At 39.0% G+C, this 20,904-nt stretch overlaps 2 protein-coding genes across 2 annotated transcripts in view; one reads left to right on the top strand and one right to left on the bottom strand.

Annotated features, from left to right (window-relative positions):
* Positions 1–15,587, top strand: part of STX3 (syntaxin 3) — a 71,328-nt gene extending 55,741 nt beyond the window's left edge. The window contains exon 11 of the mRNA XM_058305390.2: positions 15,005–15,587. The gene's annotated coding sequence lies outside the window, so the exon portion shown is untranslated. The remainder of the gene's footprint in view (positions 1–15,004) is intronic.
* On the bottom strand, positions 2,777–20,883 carry CBLIF (cobalamin binding intrinsic factor). Its single transcript, XM_004477959.3, has 9 exons — positions 20,787–20,883; positions 18,710–18,886; positions 17,520–17,633; positions 16,930–17,070; positions 14,725–14,906; positions 10,212–10,389; positions 7,981–8,182; positions 5,283–5,401; positions 2,777–2,879 (listed from the first exon to the last, which is right to left on the bottom strand). Exons 1-9 carry the CDS (start codon positions 20,863–20,865, stop codon positions 2,818–2,820), a joined length of 1,254 nt encoding a protein of 417 aa, XP_004478016.1. The 5' UTR covers positions 20,866–20,883; the 3' UTR covers positions 2,777–2,817.
* Between the last annotated feature and the right edge of the window lie 21 nt (positions 20,884–20,904).

Genomic DNA, 20,904 nt, shown 5'->3' with positions numbered 1-20,904 from the left:
GAGGCAGAGATTGGAGTGGTACATCTGCAAGCCAGGGAGCACTAAGGATTGATGGCTGTCACCAGAGCTAGATGAGATTCTCACCCAATGCCTTTGGAGGGAGCATGACTTGATTTCAGACTTCCAGCCTCTAGAACTATGAGAGAATAATTTTCTGTTGTTTAAAGCCATCCAGTATACCATATATCACTTTGTATTTTCTCCCCTAACCCTTCCAGTTCTTTCCCACTCTAGTTACAGCAACATTCCATTCTTAGTTAAAAGGCAAGCCTCAGGAAGTAATTGTTTGCTAACTCATGACTGATCAGTAAGTCTTTACCATAAATGTTTGCCTTCTTCACCTAGAAACCGTAAAAGAATATCTGTTGTGCTGATTATATCCATATCAACAGATGTCCCACATAGTTACTATAAATATGTAACTTTTGCCTTACTGAGAAACATTGTAAAGGTTATCTGCCAGAAAACTGCATTCCTCAGAAGTCCTGCCGCCGCTCACATGCCTTCTCCTTCTGCCTGCATTATAAAAGGCCCCTCTCATTTTCGGTGAGTACGGACCATGGAGCTTGGAACTGTCATTTTTTTTCCTGTAACTAAGGATAGGACTTCACCTAAGCCCCCTAATAAATGCTTATTTACTCACCAAGCTGACTTTTATGAGCCATTCTTTGGCCTCACATAGCCCTCTAAGTTCTATTGGAAGCTGTTATTTTATTCAGCTCCTCACTACACTCAGAATACCTAGTTTGTGGTACTTTGTTTCAGCAACCATAGGATATGAATACAACCAGGAACATCTTTTCATATTAGCAAGTATTTATCATCCCATAAATTTTAGTGACCTTTAAGTATCCCATCATATGGATGTGCCAGAATTTATCTCTTCATTGGTGGACATTGTTGGACATACAGATTGTTTCTATTTTTCCATATTATAAACATTATATGTTAAGAGAGACCACTCCTTCACCACTCCTGAGGTTCCTTCAGTGAAAGATTAACTTATACATTCCTTAAAAAGCATGTTATTAATTTTAACTTAACCTGTGGGTATGAACCCATTGTTTGTAAATAGGATCTTTTTTTTTCTCTTTATTGTTTTTTTTAATGTTACATTAAAAAAATATGAGGTCCCCATATACCCCCACCCCCCTCACCCCACTCCTCTGCCCTTAACAAAAACCTCCTCCATCATCATGAGACATTTATTGCATTTGGTGAATACATCTCTGAGCACCGCTGCACCTCATGGTCAATGGTCCACACCACAGCCCACACTCTCCCACAGTCCATCCAGTGGCCGATGGGAGGACATACAATGTCTGGTAACTGTCCCTGCAGTACCACCCAGGACAATTCCAACCCCCGAAAATGCCCCCACATCACATCTCTTCCTCCCACTCCCTACCCCCAGCAGCCACCATGGCCACTTTCTCCTGTAAATAGGATCTTTTAAAGATATTATTTTAGTTAAGGTGTGGCCAAATGAATCAGGGTGGGTCTTAATCCTATTACGGGAGGTCTTGTAGGGAGAGAAAGTCACAGGGAGGAGTTGGAAGCAGGAAGTCCGTGAAGTCAGCCCGAACCCGGAAGAGAAAGTAGGGAGGACATTGACATTTGATGGGAAAGCCAGGGCCTGCTGGTCGGCTAGAATTCTACAGACCCTATGAGGAAGCAGGCGTTCTAGCCAAGACCTTAATTGAGACTTCTGGCCTCTGAAACCATGAGTTAGTAAATTCACATGTTTAAATCAACCCATTGTGTGGTATTTGTCACAGTAGCCTGGAAATTACGATGCCTTTCATTATAGTAACAGTCCTGGTCTCTAGGGGGTAGAGAGACTTACCTAATAGGTGTGTTTGAGATGAGGACCTGGGCATGTGTGGCACACTTCTGTCTCCTGAGAACCTGACTATTAGCGGAGAGCTGGTTCTTGTTCTGAGATGCCAAGAGGGGAAGGCCTGGGACTGGGCAGCTAAGTCTAGTTCTGCGTTCAGTATTAGGAAGTGTATAGTGGCTGCACACCTAAGCTCTGTTCTCTAATAGTCCCAGCTGATATTATGATCTTGTTTATTGATGTGTTCTCTTATGATTCTTCCCTCCATAATTTGGAGTTCTTTTTGGGTGAAAGGTAAGTATATTTTAGACCTTTTGATATAAATTTTCATTTTCCTCTCTAGAAAGTTAGTACCAATGTTAAATTCTACCAGCAGAGGTTGTAGTTATAACTATCTCTGAGAACTTAAATTTTTCCTCCAAAGGTCTATGTCCTATACCCTGTGTGTGTGTGTGCTTTTTAAAAAAAATCTTGATTTCACCCAGAACATATAGTGGAAATGAGAATGTGGAGTTATACGTATAATTATTTGCCTATTCTGAATTATCTAGGCATTTCATATGAAATAATTTATTTTATTTATGTATATATATGTATGTATGTTTATAGTGACTTGAAAAGGAGTACTTGGTATAAGACACAGTAATTGGAGATTTTTAATGGATTATTTCGGTTGAGGAAATAAGATAATCTGTTGGCTAATTAGTCAAGAAGTTCCGAATGATCTACAAAAGTATCCAAAAATATTATCTCCCCCCTTCCCCTTTCCTTAGATTTAAAGATGGCTAGCAGTTATTACCTTGAGAAGCTGGATGTTTTTTCACAGATGTTAAAACTGCAGGGAACTTTGCATCTTTTATTTACATAGTACTACCCTTTAACCAGTAGATATCAATGTTTTTTGCATAGATTTGAAATAAATTGAGGAAATTCCACCTGTCTTCTGGAGAGGTTGGGTGGAGCCTGCACCCACTGCCTCCTTAGTACTGCGTGAAGTTGGCTGTGATATGCTCGTGGTTGAATGGTATGTAGTCAGCAACCCCTGGAAACAAGCAGAAAATAGTGTGAGATGACCACGAGGCAGGTAATCATCCTTAACCCTCAAAGAATCAGCCCATTAAATTTGTTAGAGGATTAAAATCATCCTAGAGTGAAATGGGCAGCTTGATTAGAATGGAAGAAGCATGGAATTGAGATCCTAGTTTCCAGTCTCTAGATCACCATTTTGTTGAGCTTATCATTGTGTAAGCTGTATGAACCTCTTTCCCCTCATTTATAAAACTGTATTATTAATATTTACTCCAAAGAGTTAATTTCAAGATTAGAAATAATGACTGTTGGGTAACTAATACAGTACCTGATGCATAATAAGTATGTGCAATGAGCGGTGGTTATTATTGTTAAAACGGCTTATTTAGGTCAAAATTAGAGCATTCGAGGGAAGATCTTATGCTTACTTTTGAGGATTTTGTAGGAAATAAAGAAGGATGTTAGACTGTGAATTTTTGTCTTTTTTTTTTTTTTTTTAAATATTTATTTATTTATTTATTTTCCCCCCCTCCCCTGGTTGTCTGTTCTTGGTGTCTATTTGCTGCGTCTTGTTTCTTTGTCCGCTTCTGTTGTCGTCAGCGGCACGGGAAGTGTGGGCGGTGCCATTCCTGGGCAGGCTGCTCTTTCTTTTCACGCTGGGCGGCTTTCCTCACGGGCGCACTCCTTGCGAGTGGGGCTCCCCCACGCGGGGACACCCTTGCGTGGCACGGCACTCCTTGCGCGCATCAGCGCTGCGCATGGCCAGCTCCACACGGGTCAAGGAGGCCCGGGGTTTGAACCACGGACCTCCCATATGGTAGACGGACGCCCTAACCACTGGGCCAAAGTCCGTTTCCCAATTTTTGTCTTTCAGAGCAGGAAAAGTGATAACAGTATTCATAACTAGCTTTCAAATGGCAAGGCATCAGCAAGAATGACAATGCAAGGTCCAGCTCTTTCTGGATCTCAGAGGCCTTCATTAATTTCTGACCTTTCCCTTCACCATGCCTTTCCTCAGGGAAGAAAAGTAATTGGCAGACAGGAGAATACGTCTGATTTAAGTTTCCAGGGCCAATCTTGAGATGCAGTTGGCATGAAACTAATAATGATTACACTTTTTAAACATATGCCATGCAAAAGGCACTATGCTTATTCATTTTAAACACTTATCTCTAATCCTCAGAGTAACCCCAAGAAATGGCTATTTATATTTCCATTTTATAGCTGTAGAGACTGTGGCTCAGAGAAGATTCATTACTTGCCTAAAGCAGGTAGTAAAAAAAGGGCTGGGCGTGGGGGTGACTTAAACTAAGACCAATGTGGCTCCAAGATCTAAATTCTTTATTGGATTCTTTGTTGTAAGTCTTCAATTTCTGATTGGTCAGATTTTGATAAATATACAATAGATTCTCAGGAAAATATTTTTCCTTTTGTAATTTTGGATAGCAAAACATCTTTACAAAGGCCACAGCTTTGGCTCAAATCTCTCCACCTGGTGACAGCTGACATCACTTTTACTAGGTAACTTCATCTTTAGACAAAGCCACACACAGCTGTTCTTTAAGTCGGATGACATTTTTGTTATTGTTGTGGAAATTTTAAAGAATGTTAAAGTTTCACTGAAGCCTGAGCTTTAGTCTTCCCTCTTTTCCTAAACAGACATGCACACACAAACATTCCTCTCCTTGGCAATCAGGGAGAACATTACAGAAAAAAGAAGGTGAGAAATGAAATTGGAGTGAAGGAACTGTAGAATGCACACCCATCCTAGAGTTTGGAAAACTGGTTTGGATTGTCAGCCCTATCACACACTGGATGTGTGTTTTGTACAAGTTCCTTTAGTGTCTCTGAGACTTTCTTTCTCTGTACAGAAAAGACCCTGGTACCTCAGAGTTAAGAGTATGAAAAAGATAGCATCACTACACAAGTATTAGTTCATATTTGTTTCTCACTTGCTATGAATTTACTGTGGTTTTGTTTTACACATACACATTTGATTTTTTTAATCCCACAGTGGACACCTTTCTTAGAGTACTTACTACTTTTTTTCACCTCTCTCACATTTCCTTTTTCCCTCTTCAGCCTTTTATTGTTTTAAGTAGGTCAAGCCAATTCCTTCGGTTGTTCAGTTCCCCCGGCTCAGAGTGGAAGTTTTGATTTTTTTTTCAGATACTGTTTATGCAGATCTATCTCTGTCTATCATCTACCTATCTGCCTATCTCATTCTATTTCTACCTCATCTATCTATCTAATCGCTGTATGTAAATATGTATCCCTGTACATACAGTCATTGTATGTACAAATGCAATCATGTAATTATTCATTGATTAAATGAATGGGTGAATTAAATAAGGCAATGAAAAAATTTAGCCTTCAAACTGTGGGATACATGGCTAGATTTCTTTTCTTCTCTCACCTTCATTCAGAGGTGTTTTACCACTAAGGAACTGCCAGTACGTCTTGTGATTAACGTTTTCAGCAATATTGTTGATAGAAGAGACTACAGGGCCCCAGGATGTCATTGTGGTTTCAAATCTGTAAGAACAAGGCCATGTATGAGTAATATATCATGTGAGATCAGGCAATTTAGGGGTTAAAGATGAAGGGGCAGTAACCGTCTAAATATATAGAAATCAGATAAAATTAAGCTCAAAAGAGGAAGTGAAAATAACTAATGAATATGAAATTACCTCACTTGGAAATTTTAAAAACAATTAATTTATTACACACACACACACACACACCGTTGTCTGTGTCCATTTGCTGTGTGTTCAGTGTCTGTTTGTCTTCTCTTCAGATGGCACTGGGAACTGATTCCAGGACCTTCCTGGAGTGGGAGAGAGGTACTCAATTCCCTCAATCCCCTGTACCGCCTGCATTGCCTAGTCCGTGTCTAGATGTGTCTCCCAACATCTCTTCTCTGTGTTTTTTTGTTGTGTCATCTTGCTGCACCAGCTCTCCGCATGGGCCAGCACTCCACGTAGGCCAGCTTGCCTTCACCAGGAGGCCCTGGGAATCAAACCCTGGACCTTCCATATGGAAGACGGGAGCCCAATCACTTGAGCCATATCCACCTCCCACTTCACGTGAAATTAAGTGCAATGAAAGTGAATGGAATTTTTTAAAATACCTATAAGCAGTTTTTAAAAAAAAGATGTAAATGTCCAATAATAGGTGAATGTTTAGTGAATAATGGAATGAATATCCAAGATTGAATATTTTGCAGTTATGAAAATTGGTTTTCCAAATAAATTTCTAATGACATGGGAAAATGCTTATGCAGTAATGTTAAGTGAAAATGTGGGATAAAAACTTTATATGAAATGTCTATCCCACGTATATGATGGATCGCAATTATTTGTAATATGCATAGAAAAAACTGAAAAATTATAAAAAGTATTAATAGTTCTATAATGGTGATGGATTGTGTATGCTTTACTTTCTTTTCTATGCTTTTTCTCCTCAAAATTTCTATTATGTACATTTGTTATATTTACAATCATAAAAAAAGAAATCATACACAATTAAAATCAAGTTCAGAGAAGAAGTAAAGTACATTCAGAAGATTGCTTTGAGAATTAAATATTCTTGAAATGAGACTGTTGTCCTGACCTTTTTTGTTAAAATTTTTTTTTCTTTATTTGTTTTTTTAATGTTATTGACCTTTCATTAGAAGTTATAGAAGTTACAAAGCTTGGCAGTGGGCAGAAGGCACAGTGTATTCAACATAACTCTGTGGAATAGACCCCCAGGTATTACTCAATTGCCAATTCCTTGACTTTTGCCAGTCTTTAAACTTGATGTCTCTCTGCAGAATTTGATTCTGTGGATCATATTGTCTTTCTTTTGAAATTATCTCCTTTTTCCCCATGACTTGGCATTTTCCCATTATGTTTTTATAGCTTAGACTACTCTATATCTCTCAACTGCTTTCTCTTTTTGCAAAGTGTAGATGTTCTCCAACTTTAATTTTCTCCTCTGTGATTTATTTCTGTATTATGCCCTTTCCCAATAGGGCAATGGAAAGAACATGAACTTCAGTCAAATCTGTGTTCAGATCTCAATTCTATTAGTTACATGTTATGTGATCTTAGGAGCATTAGTTAACCTCCTTGGACCTTAGTGATGCTCTTTTTAAGATAGAAATAATTAGACTCATCTCATGGTTTTGTTGAGTGTGTTGTGTTTGCTGCCTGCTGCAGTTCCATAACTTCAATCATCAGTTCTCTCAGATGATTACTGAAGCTCTTTCACCTGCCCTGACCTCTTTCTCTAGGTCCTCCTCTATATTTTCAAAAGTCTTCTAATTTTTCCATTTCCATCATCCACAATTAAACATGTCCGAAAGGAATTAAGCCTAATTCTGTGAAAGACATTCTTTCTCACTGACACTCATATAAGTAGTTTTGAAGCTTCTTTCTCTTGACCCAAACATCCAATCACTTCCTGAGTCCTTGGAGTCTTCCTTGGTATAAGTCCATTTATCCTAGATGAAGTCTTTGGCACCTTGTGGCTTCATAATTTTAGACATGTCCTAACTTTTTTCCTTGTCTCCCAATCTCACAACCCAATGAACATTTTATATTACTCAAAAACTTGCAGTGCTTCCCTACAATATGAAGCTGAAACTCCTTAGCCTGGCATTTAAGGCTTATTACAATATACCCCAACCTACCCTTCAGGCATCACTCACTTAATTAAGTCCTGTATTCACTCCTATAGTCAAGCAGGTCTACTCACTGACCTCCAAATTCCTTGCTCATCCTAACCCAAATGCTTCATTTTAGCTATTCCTTTTTCCTATAATACTCCCCTACTCCATATCTTACTAAGTAGTACTTATTCTTTGAATATGGCCTAATACCACAGAGCCTTCCTTGACTATTTTAATCCAAAGTGAACTATCCATCCTCTAAATTATTATTTTTAAAATTCCATCATATATTGACTTGTATGATTTAAGTTTTCATAGAACCTTGCCTCTTTGCTAGACTGTGGTTCCTCAAGGGGTTATTAAATGAAAATTTGTGAAATTACCAGAAAATGAAGGGGTAGGAGAAAGAATGGGTATTCAGGTAGGCCTGGGGAGAATGGCGAATGCCACTTGTACTCACTTGAACATGGAATTTTTGCGCTGTGCTTCTTCTAGGACAACAAGTAGCACTGATCCCCGTTTTACACTAACATCGATGGTTACATTGAAGAGCAGCTCCACCCCTCTCAGCTGGTTATTTATTGTGTATATGACTGTGATGTTGGATGCTGAGGTATTGTCAGGGCTAGGAAGGTTGGGGAGAGTTGGTTGCACTTCATGATCTGTGAAGAGTAAAGAGGTAAATTTTGCCAAAAATTATTGGGCCTGGATTTTAGGTGCAAAATCTCTGTTATTGAGAACTCCAGAAAATGTTTCAAGAAATGGCAATGACTGTGGCCTTTTTGGATTGTTCTAAGGAACTGTTGTGATCTTTGAAGCTCTGATTTCCTTCTAGGCAGCACTGAAGAACAGATACCTAGTTTTACAATGCAAATTTATTTTGTTAAAAGAATTTGCCACCTGAAAGGAAGGTTGAGAACCCCAAGTCATATATGTGACATGGTACTCGCTTTTTAGTTGTTGTGTTTCTTTTGTCACCCTTAATGAATTTGGCAGCAAAGGTAGTGGGTTTTAGGACACATGGCAAAATACTTGGGCAAAAAGTGTAAAATATTAAGAAGGACTTTATGGCCACTTTATTAAAGTTGGGAAATCATTAGCTCAATGAGCTAGGTGAATGTAGCAGTGATTGGCATTATTTGGATCAGGTTGCTTGACTCTGTAGACTCTATAGAGCAGGAGTTCTTAACCTTTTTTGTTCCATGGACTCCTTTGCCAGTCAGATGAAAACCATGGACCCCTTACTAAGCCCATACTATACTGTGTATTATTTAATAACTATATCACACTTGTATGAACACATCCTGTGATGGTTAACCTATTGGGTCAACTCGGCCAGGTAATTGTGCTCAGTTGTTTGGTCAAGCAAGCACTGGGCTAACTGTAATACAAGGGCATTTATGGACTTCAGTAACCATTGACTTTACTGCAGTGATAAATCATAGATAGCTGGATATAATTACATCAATCAGAAAGATTGCCATCAGCAATGAGTGATGGTTAATCACAATCAGTTGAATCCCTTAAAAGGGGAGGTGATTCCAGCATTGAGAGAGAATTTCTCAGTTCATGTTTGGACAGCCAACATCTCCCAGAACTCATCAAGAACCTTCATTGGACTTTCATTGCAGCCCCTGGTTGTGGCCTGCCTGTGGAATCTGGACTTGTGCATCCCCATGGCTGCATGAGAGACTCTTATAGAATCGCATACTATTGACAGACATCTTTTGTTGATTCTGTTTCTCTAGAGAACCCTGACTAATACACATCCATACAAGAATAATGTGTTTTTGAGTTTTAATTCAAGCTCCCAGGCCCTTGTTAAGAACCCCAGCCATAGATTCCTGCACTGAGATAGATAAGGAGCTGAGTAATGTCTGCTTGTCTTAAGAATTGCTTGCAACATAAAATGAATGACAATTTATATTTGTATTTGATTAGAAAGAAGAGTTGGAGAAATCAATACCAAACATTAGTTATCTCTGGGGTGATAAAATTTTAAAGCAGGACTTCTGCTTTTTAAGTGCATATTTCTATAATACTTGAATTTTATGCATCTATCATATATGCAATTGGATGAAATAATGATATTTCAAAGAAAAAAGTAAGACTCCAGTTTCCACCCTATCCCTTTGGTGTACAATGAGCACTGAGGTTTGATATTTAGATCTTTATGACTTGGCTGAAATATCAGTTCTGCTCTTCTCCAAAGCCTCTCAGACAAAATCAATGATCAGCCATGACTTCCCTTACTTTTGTACTGTATATGGCTTCCATTTCTATTTAAAACATTTCATTTTTCCAAATATTATAATTTTTGTCTACATATCTGTCTTCCGATTTTGTGAAGAGCAGATAAGATAAGATAATATATGTTTGGTACAATTGTCAAATGAATGAATGAAGTTATAAGTTATTTGATTGCTTGGACCATAGACCTCCCAAACTTTTGATCCCAACATTTCATAAAATGCTATGCCCATGACAGGTGTTCAATAAATGCTGATGGCAGGATAGTATGCTGTATGTTAGTACACTACTTTAGGGATTGAAAATCTGATGTATGTCTGGTCCTATGAGCATAAGGGACAAAACAAGCCTATAGGCCACTTAAAATTGATTCACACATCATTCCTTGCATACGTTGCCACTTTATGCATAAGAAAAGGCAGATGTTAAAAGAGTTCTTACCGGGGCTACAAGTCACGTGGGTCACATCTAGGTATGTCTTGCCTTTTAGTGAAGGGAGGATTTGAGCAATGGACATGGGGTTATGAAATTCCCCCTGCTCTATCTTATTAAGTATTGTATCCATGGTTTTCGTGCAGTTCCACTCCTTGTTAGGTTGCTTAGGTGTCACAGAGAGGGCCTGATACAAGAAGAAAGAGAAAGAAAGATTAGTCATAAATAAATAAATAAATAAATAAATAAATCTTAAAAAAAAAAAAAACTTTATAAAGGACAGACCTCATTGCTCATTTCTGTGATAGCCTAGAGTCCAAAATCAAAGCTGCATGATATTCAGAGCTACATCTGTCTTGTTCACTGCTATGCCCCTAGCACCTAGCACAGTGTCTGTCACGTAGTGACAGATATCTGTGGAATGATCAGATTCAGGGAAACATTCTTAGGGCTGCAGTATCTTATCTATGAGCAATTCTTGGATTTAGAATGAGAGTGAGAGCTCGGCAAAGAAAGCTCCAGCGGGAGCTTTAGTCTAGGAGGACTCGACAGTGTAAATGTAGATTTCTCATTTGCATTGTCCTGCACTGGTGAACTTGGCCCACAGTTTTTCAGTGTGTCAGGACTGTCAGGAACTCTACAACCCTGGTCATAGGGATGGAACCTTTGCCTGGGCTGGGCTAATCATAGTGCACTACCTTCTTGGCAACAGTGATTGATGGTTACTTACACTAATCAGAGTCCTTCCCTGATATACAGACATTTGGAAAGAGAAGCATTTTTTTTTTTAGTTTGAGGTCGTTATTCACCTAGGATCCTGAAAGTAAGCTTTGAACTGATTGACCTTATTCTTTAGCTGCTTTGAAGAAATCATGCAGCAAGAGAGAATGAGAGAACCAAGTCTAAGAGATGAGGAATGAGTTTTCCCTGACAGCATTGTTTGAATCTTTGATTTCATTTGTTCCTGAAACAACCTAATCCAGCCCTGGACTTCCCAGCTTAAGTGTAATAGTATATCTCCAATTTTTTGCTTAAGCAAAAATGACTTGGGTTTCTATTACTTGCAAAACAAGGAGTCTTGATTAATATATTAAACAAGTCACTTAAACTTACTGAGTTTTATGTCCCACCTGTAAAACAGAAATCATAATCCCTGCTTCCTTTTGGGGGAGTTATTCAAGGTGCGTATGAAATAATATATAAAACATTTTATAAGATGTAATAGGTAAGTCATAGTTTCCCCCGCTTTCCCTAAAGGGTTGAGCTGACTATGGCGACCAGAGCGTGTTAATGAACTGAGATTGCTGCTGACTAATTCAACTATAGCTTGGGATGGCAAATAGGAAAAGGGAGAGGGGTGTCAGAAATGGTGCTCTCAGCTAGAAGCAAGCATGAGGCAACCTGACTGTTGTGACAGACACGGCCATCATCGTTAACCTTGGCAACTGTGACAGAAGCCACCTTTCAAGGCAATTTTTCCTTTTTTTACATACTACAAAAATGTTTAATGAAAGCTTTGAAGGAAAAATACGAAGGAAAAAAATTTGAAAATATGGACCTACACATAGGAATGAAAAACATCAAAAATGGTAAAAAATATAACTAAATATATGATAGTTTTTCTTCATGTATATGTAAAGTGATGTATTAGCAAATGAAGGCATACTGAGGCAAGTTAAATATATATAAGCTCCAAATCAACAAACAACTTTAGAAAGTAATATATATATATAGCTAAAAGCAAACAAGAAGGTAAAATATACTAATCAATCCAAATGAAGACTGAAAAAGAGGAAATAGAGAACAAAGAATAGATGAATCAAAAAGAAGCAACAAAAATGTATAATATATTTAACACTTAAATATATCAATAATTATAAATAATTTAAATAATAAAACAACACAATTAAAAAGCAATTTGTTTTAAGGGTCATCCAGTCAGTTCTCAGCAGCAATATTTTGTCCACTTGCCGTATCACCTCCCATATTCCACCAAGAGACATGTATTCCTTTGTGATGAAATATTAGCAAAGTGAACACATTAAGGTGTTAGAAGTCAGTAATTACTTTGACCAAAGACATTTATCAGATCCCTTCTTCCAAGTTAAGTTCCTATCAGAGGGACCTGGAAAGCCTTGGAATGTTGATGGAAGAAAAAGGAGAACTTCTGGAACAGAGGAAAAGTCTCATGAGTGCTTTAGGGAAGGAGTATGAGTGACCAGGCTATTTGGAGGGCAGGTGACATCCTGGAAGAACATGAGCAAAGGCTGAAAAGTGTGCATAATAGTATCACTATTGTGCTGGGAGAGGCCATGAGCAACTATTGAGCACAACATTGTTCCTGTGGCTTTTCTATATTGCATTTCATTTAACCTCGTTGCAACCTTGTTATTGTTAGGAAATTCAAATTCAGAGAAATTCAATATTCTTCCAAGATGGTGGCAGATTTGGGATTCAAACTTAAGTCGTTAGGGCTACAGGGCTCTTTACTTTTCTATAATACAACATTTTTGATCCCATGAAGGTTATATATTGGACACCTGATGAGTTCAGCCTTCAGGATGCCTGGGTGAACTCCAGGTAAGGAGAGTGAGTGGGCTAGGAAGAGAGTACATATCCTGAATGCCCAGAAATCTGTATGGCCTACAGTATCTGGCTGTGGATGAAGTCCTGCCTTTTCATAGGAAACACTCTGATTCCCAGGTACAGCTTATCAGAGTATACCCTGAAGGCGATAAAATTTTAAATTTCCAGGTATAGCTTATCAGAGTATGCCTTGCAGGCGATAAAATTCACTAACCAAATTAGCAAAAGTAAACACTTCTCTATCAGGTGGTTATTTTAAGTGAACCAGGAATAAAATCTGTCTTATATCCCTTCCAGACTGGCTTTGATCCTCTACAAAGCTTTCTAGACTTGAGCCATGGAAATGCTTTGTACAAGATTCAGCAATGAAAATAAACAGGGATTTGTTCTATGGCAAAATCTCACTGACCATGACATAGAAGCTGACGTTCTTATTAGTCTCTCCTATATAGAGCACATTGGTGTGAGAATTTTGTGATTACTCTTATGTTTAACAAGAACTAATTTCTAGACTATTTATGCCCTTTCCTAATTTTCATGTGTAGAACGCTAATTTTCATTTTTTTTCTCCTTAGGAAATTATTTATTTCTAATACTAGTGCAGAAATATACTAGTCTTAGAGCTGGCACCCTAACTCCATGATAGATTCTCCCTTTCCAGGGCTTTTTGAGTTGGGACAGCTATGGTACAGTTTTTCTATGAATCCCGGAAAATATTTTGCGACTTTGGAGCCAAACCTCTTAGTTTGGAATAGGGATTTGGTCACAGAGGGCTCTTTATTTTATTATTTTTTATTTTTTTTAAGATTTATTTTTTATTTATTTCTCTCCCCGTCCTCCCCACCCCCATTGTCTGCTCCCTGTGTCCATTCACTGTGTGTTATTCCACATCCACTTACGTTATCTAGTGGCACTGGGAATCTGTGTCTCTTTTTTGTTGCGTCATCTTACCGCGTCAGCTCTCCATGTGTGCAGCGCCACTCCTGTGTGGGCTGTGCTTTTTTCACATGGGGTGGCCTTCCTTGTGGGGTGCACTCCTTGTGCATGGGGCACCCCTACACAGGGGAGCCCCTGTGCGGCATGGCACTTCTTGCTCTCGGCAGCATTGTGCACGGGCCAGCTTATTACACCGGTCAAGAGGCCCTCGGTATCGAACCCTGAACCCTCCATATGGGAGGTGGATGCTCTATCACTTATGATCCAGTTGGTTATCTCTCACTCCTATCATTGGCACATCTGCCTTCTATGGGAGGATAATGTACTAATCAATGGTGGTTTGTATTTGGAGCTATACGAAGCTGCATTTTAGAATCCAAGCTTGGAATCTATATTGGAAAGCAAAGGATTGAGTGTTGACATGGCTACCAGACAGACCTGGCTTTGTCATTTACTGGGGCTATGTGGTTGAAAAGAGATTGAGATTGCAAAAGAACTTGGCAAATATTAGGTATCCATCCATGTTTAGATTATGTTCACTAATAATTTTGAATACAAGACCACTTTTTGTTGATGATGATAAAGGGCTGTAAAAAGAATACTTGGTTGGCATGGTGGAATCAGAAAATTCAATATTTTCTTTGAGGACTCACTTTAATATCCTTATTATTTATACATCAAGCTTTTATTAATCTATAATAATTATTATTAGCATACTGATCATTACTAATAATCAACCATCATATTTATTGGATTTATTTGTTTTTTTTTCCTCAAGGAGTGGAGGTAAATTTATATAGATTTGTTTCTACATTTCACCTATGATGATGAATACTTACCTGCATTTTAACAACAAAGAAACTGAGGCACAGGCACTACAAGGACCTCAAATTACACTGATGGGTCTTTCCCAGAGATATTAGCAAAAGCCTTGCTTCTTAACTTCATATCCCAGGCTGATTGGCATAGACCCAAAGAACGGCATCGAAGATGAGTTTACCTGCATGGCAAGGCCAGTACTATAGATGTTTCCAATGATGCCATTTTCTTTGATCCTCATGCTGATATTCTCCACCATATCCTTTAGTACCTGACCAAAGAGGGTTCTGTAACCTTCCTCTGAACCCACAGGGATCTTGTTGTACATACAGGTCAGAGCCAAGGTCGCCATTGCTCCTGTGTCTGTGGATCACAGGGGATATAAGACAACTACCACTACAACCACCACCACCACCATAATATGAACAGATAACATTCACTGTGTGCTTATTGTTTCCCAGGTGAATGATCTCCTTTATTTCTTGGAACAACCTATGAACTGGACGCTATAATCATCTCCATGTAGAAGATGAGGAAACTTGAAGGTCAGAGAGGCTAAGTAATTGTCTAAGCTCACATAGCTAGTATGTAGCAGCACCAGCTCTATAGTTCATTCTTTTAATTAATGTAGACTGGAAGTCATATTTGATCCCATTTTACTTTTCCTGAATTGTTGGGGATTGAACCATGTCACCCACAAAAGGCATGTTCATGTTCCAACCTCTGGTCCTGTGGGTGTGAACCCACTTGTGAATGGGACCTTTGAAGATGTTATTAGTTAAGGTGTGCCTAAACTGAGGGTGGGCCTTAATCCAATATGGCTGAAGTCCTTATAAATAAAGGAAACTGGACACAGAAAGAGAAGCCATGGGGGAGCAGCCAGAAACTGGAGTCAGCAGAACCCAGAAGAGAAAGGAGAAGATACTACCATGTGATGGAAAAGCCAAGGAACCCTAAAGGTTGCCAGTCAGAAGATACCCACCCTGAGAGGAGGCAAGCCTACTAGCCTTTGAAACCATGAGCCAATAAATCCCTGTTGTTAAACCAACTCATTGTATGGTATTTGTTTTAGCAGCTAGGAAACTAAAACACCAAAGTTTATCTTTCAAAATTCCATGAGTTCTTGAAGGCCCAGCCATCATCACCTCTAAATGAAACCTTCTCTGGTCATCCTAGCATTACAGGTATGGTCTCTTTTCACTCCTTTAACATTTGTTGTTTGTACCTGTTTTACGTTCTTGGTACTCTCTGAAGCGTTTTGTTATTGTCATGTTCTGTGAGCTCTTGGTGGTGGGAAATTGGCTTCCCTCATAGTATTTACCACAAGGCTTTTCTCATTGCTTGTACACAATAGACATGTGTATATTGAATGAGCAAGCTCTGGCATGATAATACCAGAACAAATGAAAAAACCTGGTAGGTGACATTTCCTTTTTCATAGCTCTTCCCCTCCCTGCCTCAGTCTCTACCTGAAAGTTGTATAACCTATTTAAGGGTGACAGTGCTGTTGAAACACTATGACAAACCAGTCCCAAATTCCTGAACTGGCATGACAAAGACAGCCCTGGCAGTGTTTGAGGCCTCAGATAGGAAAGAGAGGCTGATCTATTCTTGAGCCACAGGAAAAATAGTTATCTGCTTGTTTGATAGAGCCTGAAATAAGAGAGGTCACCAAAGAGTCATCTATAAATGGAGTGAAACTTGAGATAATACTATCGCCTAAGGAATGGTAGAGGAGAAAAGATGACCGTGAATGTGGGTGTGATGGTGACCCCAACAGAGGGCATTTTACAGGAAGGGGTCATCTGGATGGATAGAAGAAGGATGTGGTGTTGTAGATGAAAGAGCTCTATAGTCACAGGCAGTTCTATGTTTACAGAGCAAAGGCATAAGATGGTTCCAATGTTTTCTTGAAGGGGAAGGAAACTTCCTGGGTTTAGGGTTCAGACATGAGTACCAGAAAGAGAATATTTGGGTGTTATAAGGAGAAGCATTGGGAATAATAGAAGTAGGAAGCATTAGTGATGATGAAAGAGAGGGAAATGGGTAGGGCTGATGCTAGACATTAGTTTCATATTTAATTTGTCTGGGAACAATTCCTGTTTTGAGAGGCATGTTTCTTATGCCCAGTGGAAGTTCTGTAGCTGCAGATATTTCAATTGCCCTGGTTTCTACATTGTTTTCTTCCCTTCATTCATTTTCTTTTCAATCCACATGTTCAACAAAGATTTGTTAAGTATTTCCCATATATAGTCCCATATATGGTCCTCAGCATCTCTTCCATGCATAAATATCCCCTTTTGTCCCTGCACCCAAGGCCATTCAGCACACTGTACCCTTGCATGTCCTAGTTCAAGGCAGTGTTTGAAAGCAGCACCCAACTCACCTGTACTGAAGGGAGAGGTATTGACCAGCAGGGCCTTGGCAAAACGGGCTGCTATTGGCAAGGTGGTCTCAGGATTCTTCTGGCAGAGTGCCAGGATTGCTAGACTGGGTCCATAGAAGGATGATGCTTCGGCTGTGGGACCTTAGAAGAGGAAGAGAGCCTTCATTAGACTGACATTCATTGTAATGAGGACGTTTGTGAAAGAGGAAAAGCTAAATAATTTTAAACTGACAGAAGACCCGCCCAGAAAGAAAGACAAGGTATTAGCAAAGGATAACTTCTATATTTCTCAAAATAAGTATGCAAGATGGGCTGTCACCTGGCATTTGAGTAGGAATGAAAGGGATGATGGTGTCTTCAGGCAGGTACGAAACTGTGTCCTGAGATAGTTGTCTTTCCTTGTTCATAACTTGGGCTTGGAAGTGAAACTCTCACTTGTGGGTTTAGTAGAGGGAAGTGGATTTGAGGGTATATTGGGTCTCTTCCCTAACTTTCTGTCCTCCCAATCCCCATTCTTTTCCTTTCTGAGTTTGAAATTCTCAAGAAAGCCCATTTGCTTCACTCTCTCCCCACTTCCAAAGAGGTCTTACTTGAAGGTGCCCAGTTCTCCATTTGTCTTTGTAGAATGGATACTTTATTCCCAGAGTCTCTGCAGGAGGAGGTGAGGGCCATAATGGTGAGGGCGAGCTGACCAATGGTTAGATCTACAGAGAGAGAATGAAACAGTACAACAAAGGCATTCTCAGGGAAGAGAGAACCTCTGCTTCTTATCCAGTTCATTTTGATGATTTATAAGCTGATTAGAGAATTTTTTTTTATCTGTTTCCTAAGGAAAATGTACGGAAAAATAACTTATGGAATATTTAATCTAATGGCATCCATGTGACTTAGAGACTCCATCAAGAATCCCTGTTATCTGCTTAGAAAATCAGCAAGAACCTCCAGTAAAATTTATATATGAGAGATTTATAGTTATTAATACAAAATAATTTTAACTTTGTTATCTAACTTGAGCCTCAGGGCAACTCCTATGAGAGAGGTAGGACAGATTTATTATTATTGTAGTTTTTGCTATTAGCATCATCTCTATTATGCAAATGAGGAAAGTGATGTTGAGAGGGACCAAATGACTTGTTCAGGGTCATAAAGTTTGTAAGTGGCAGAAGTCTGCTCTTTTTTTTTTTTTCCCTTCTTATAACCACTCTTATTTATTTTTTATTTTTAGTTTTTTAATTTTATTTTATTCATTTTTAAAAAAATATTACATTAAAAAAATATGAGGTTCCCATTCACCCCACCTCCCCCACCCCACCACTTCCCCCACAGTAACACTCTCCCCCATCATCATGACACATTCATTGCATCTGGTGAGTACATCTCTGGGCATCGCTACACCCCATGGCCTATGGTCCACACCAGAGCCCACACTCTCCCATGTTCCATCCAGTGGGCCATGGGAGGACATATAATGTCCGGCAATTGTCCCTGCAGCACCACTCAGGACAACGCCAAGTCCTGAAAATGCCTCCACATGTCATCTCTTCCTCTTTTTACAGGTGGCTTAGAGCTCTTCATGCTTTACTGCCCTCCTCTTTGAATGGTCTGACTTTCAAATATATTTCTTTTCAGATATTTTACAGGTATGTAGGGAAAGCTGTTTGTGTAATGACGATACAGTCAGAGGCAGCATTGGGGTGGGGGGTCATGTCCAAGTTGGAACCCAAGGGGGTGAGCAGTGTGCAGAGATTCAGGAAGCTGTGGGGGGACACTGACATCTCACCGGTAGTGTCACTGGCCATGAGCTTGTAAGTGAGGAGCTTCTGGGCTTCCAAGTTGTAGACTCCCGCCAGGTTCATGGCAATCAGGATGCTGGGGTTTGGGAAGGCCGATGAGGTCACAGAGTTCTCCATGAGCACTTGTATACCATTAACCAAAGGCTGCTGTGGTGAGGGAACCGCTGAGAAGAGACAAACAATTTACTAAACCCCTACTGCTCATTCTCTCTTCAGAAGTATGTTTCCAGCTGCTTTCATGCCTTTTAGGAGAAGACAGGGTTAGCATTGATACTCTAAGTGATGGCCCTTTCATGGTGATTATTGAAAAACTACAAGTGTTGGAAAGGATGTGGAGAGATGGGAATGCTTATTCACTGCTGATGGGAATGTACAATGGTACAGTCACTATAGAGGACTGTTTGGCAGTTCTTAAGGAATTTGAATATAGATTTGCTATGTGAGCCGGAAATAGCACTATGAAGTATTAATGTATACCCAGAAGAACTGAGAGCAGTGACATGAGCAGATACCTGCACATCAATGGTAATAGTGGCGTTATTCACAGTTGCCAAAAGAAAGAAACAATCCAACTGTCCATCAACTGACAAATAGAGAAACTGTGGATAATACAATGGAGTATTATTCAGTTTTAAGAAGAATAAAGCATTTGACAATGTGGATGAAACTTGAGGACATTACGTTCAGTTATGCAAGTCTGACACAAAAGATCAAATACTGTATGATTGCACTATTATGGACTAACTATATAATGAAAACTCATGGAGTTAGTTAGAATATAGAAATTAGAATGAGATGAGAATGGAAAGTGAGGGTAAGTCTGTACAGAATTAGTAAAGAGTCTGTAGATCTTTATAATGAATAGAAATGGTGAGAGCATATCATAAAGTTCGTAACTGGCAGTGCTAATATAAGGGTTTAACAGTGGTTGAAAGGGAGAGACTATGGTTATGTATATTATTAGAAGGAAAGTTAAAAATATGTAACATGGGTCTGTATAGTATGGCAAAACCACATTTGAAGAATGAGTATGTGTAATTCTGCATGTATGACTGTGTTTTCTTGAAACTGAACAAATAAGCTTTTACAAGATGTAAATATCAAGCAAAAATATAGCCAAAAGAATTATGGACAATAGTGTATAGCAATATATTAATAATCTTTGATTAAGGGTAATCAAAAAAGGAAATATACTAAGTGAAAGAAACTAGACAAAAAGTACTACATATTGTTTGACTCCACCTATACAAAATGTAACTACAAATAGATTAGAGAGACGGAAACAAAACAGCAGCCATGTGGCAAGGGAAGGATAGACTGAGGCATGATAATTAAGGGGTAGTTTGTCTTTTGTTTATTGTTATTACTGAAATTATGAAATTGCTCTATTCCAATAGTAATAATAATAAATAAAGTGATGAATGCACAACTCTGTGATCATATAAAATACCAGAGACTGTATACTTTGGATGGACTGTTATACTTTATTAGTATATATCAATAAAATTGATTTAAAAAAAAGAAAGAAAGAAAAGAAATGGACCAAACATTGATATTTTCTTTTGAGGCCAATCAGTCCCAGAGCTTCTCAAATAACCCATATCTTAAGAAAGGTGAGTTTTCATTTAGTAACTGTAAGGACTATGGCTCCCTGATATTTCATGTTATCTCCAATATATTCCTAGAAAGCTCTGATTTCTTTGCGTCATTTTTTCCTCACCTTCATGATGCATGTTAACATTATGGGACCTGTTCTCAGTAAGTACTATATCCTCCCACAAGAATTAAGAGCAGCACCTGTTCATTAATGCCACAACATGTCTGTCTTTATACCATCAACTGTCATTCTTCCAACAGTACTTCAATATCTTTTACAAAAAAAGCATGGACTTGCCTCTTAAAGAACTTGTGCTCAGTCATGCCCTGACTTACCCCTTTTGGAATTCCTATAGCCATGGCTGTTTTCAACCACTTTCTCATCAGCAAAGCTCAGTGAGGTTTCTGCCTCTCACCAGGGTAGCTACTCCCCTGACTTTTTGAAAAAAAAAAACACACCATACTCACAGCATGAGCTTTGGATCTGGGTACTGGTTCCAGCCACAGTCCAGAGAAGATTGAAGAGATGGAGAGTAAACCAGGCCATCTCACACTCTCCTGTCGTGTCCTGTCCAAGCAGTGCTTG

Source organism: Dasypus novemcinctus, chromosome 10 (genome assembly GCF_030445035.2).
Source record: "Dasypus novemcinctus isolate mDasNov1 chromosome 10, mDasNov1.1.hap2, whole genome shotgun sequence".
NCBI classification, from domain to species: domain Eukaryota; kingdom Metazoa; phylum Chordata; class Mammalia; order Cingulata; family Dasypodidae; genus Dasypus; species Dasypus novemcinctus.
This window is presented reverse-complemented; position numbering and strand designations above follow the sequence as displayed.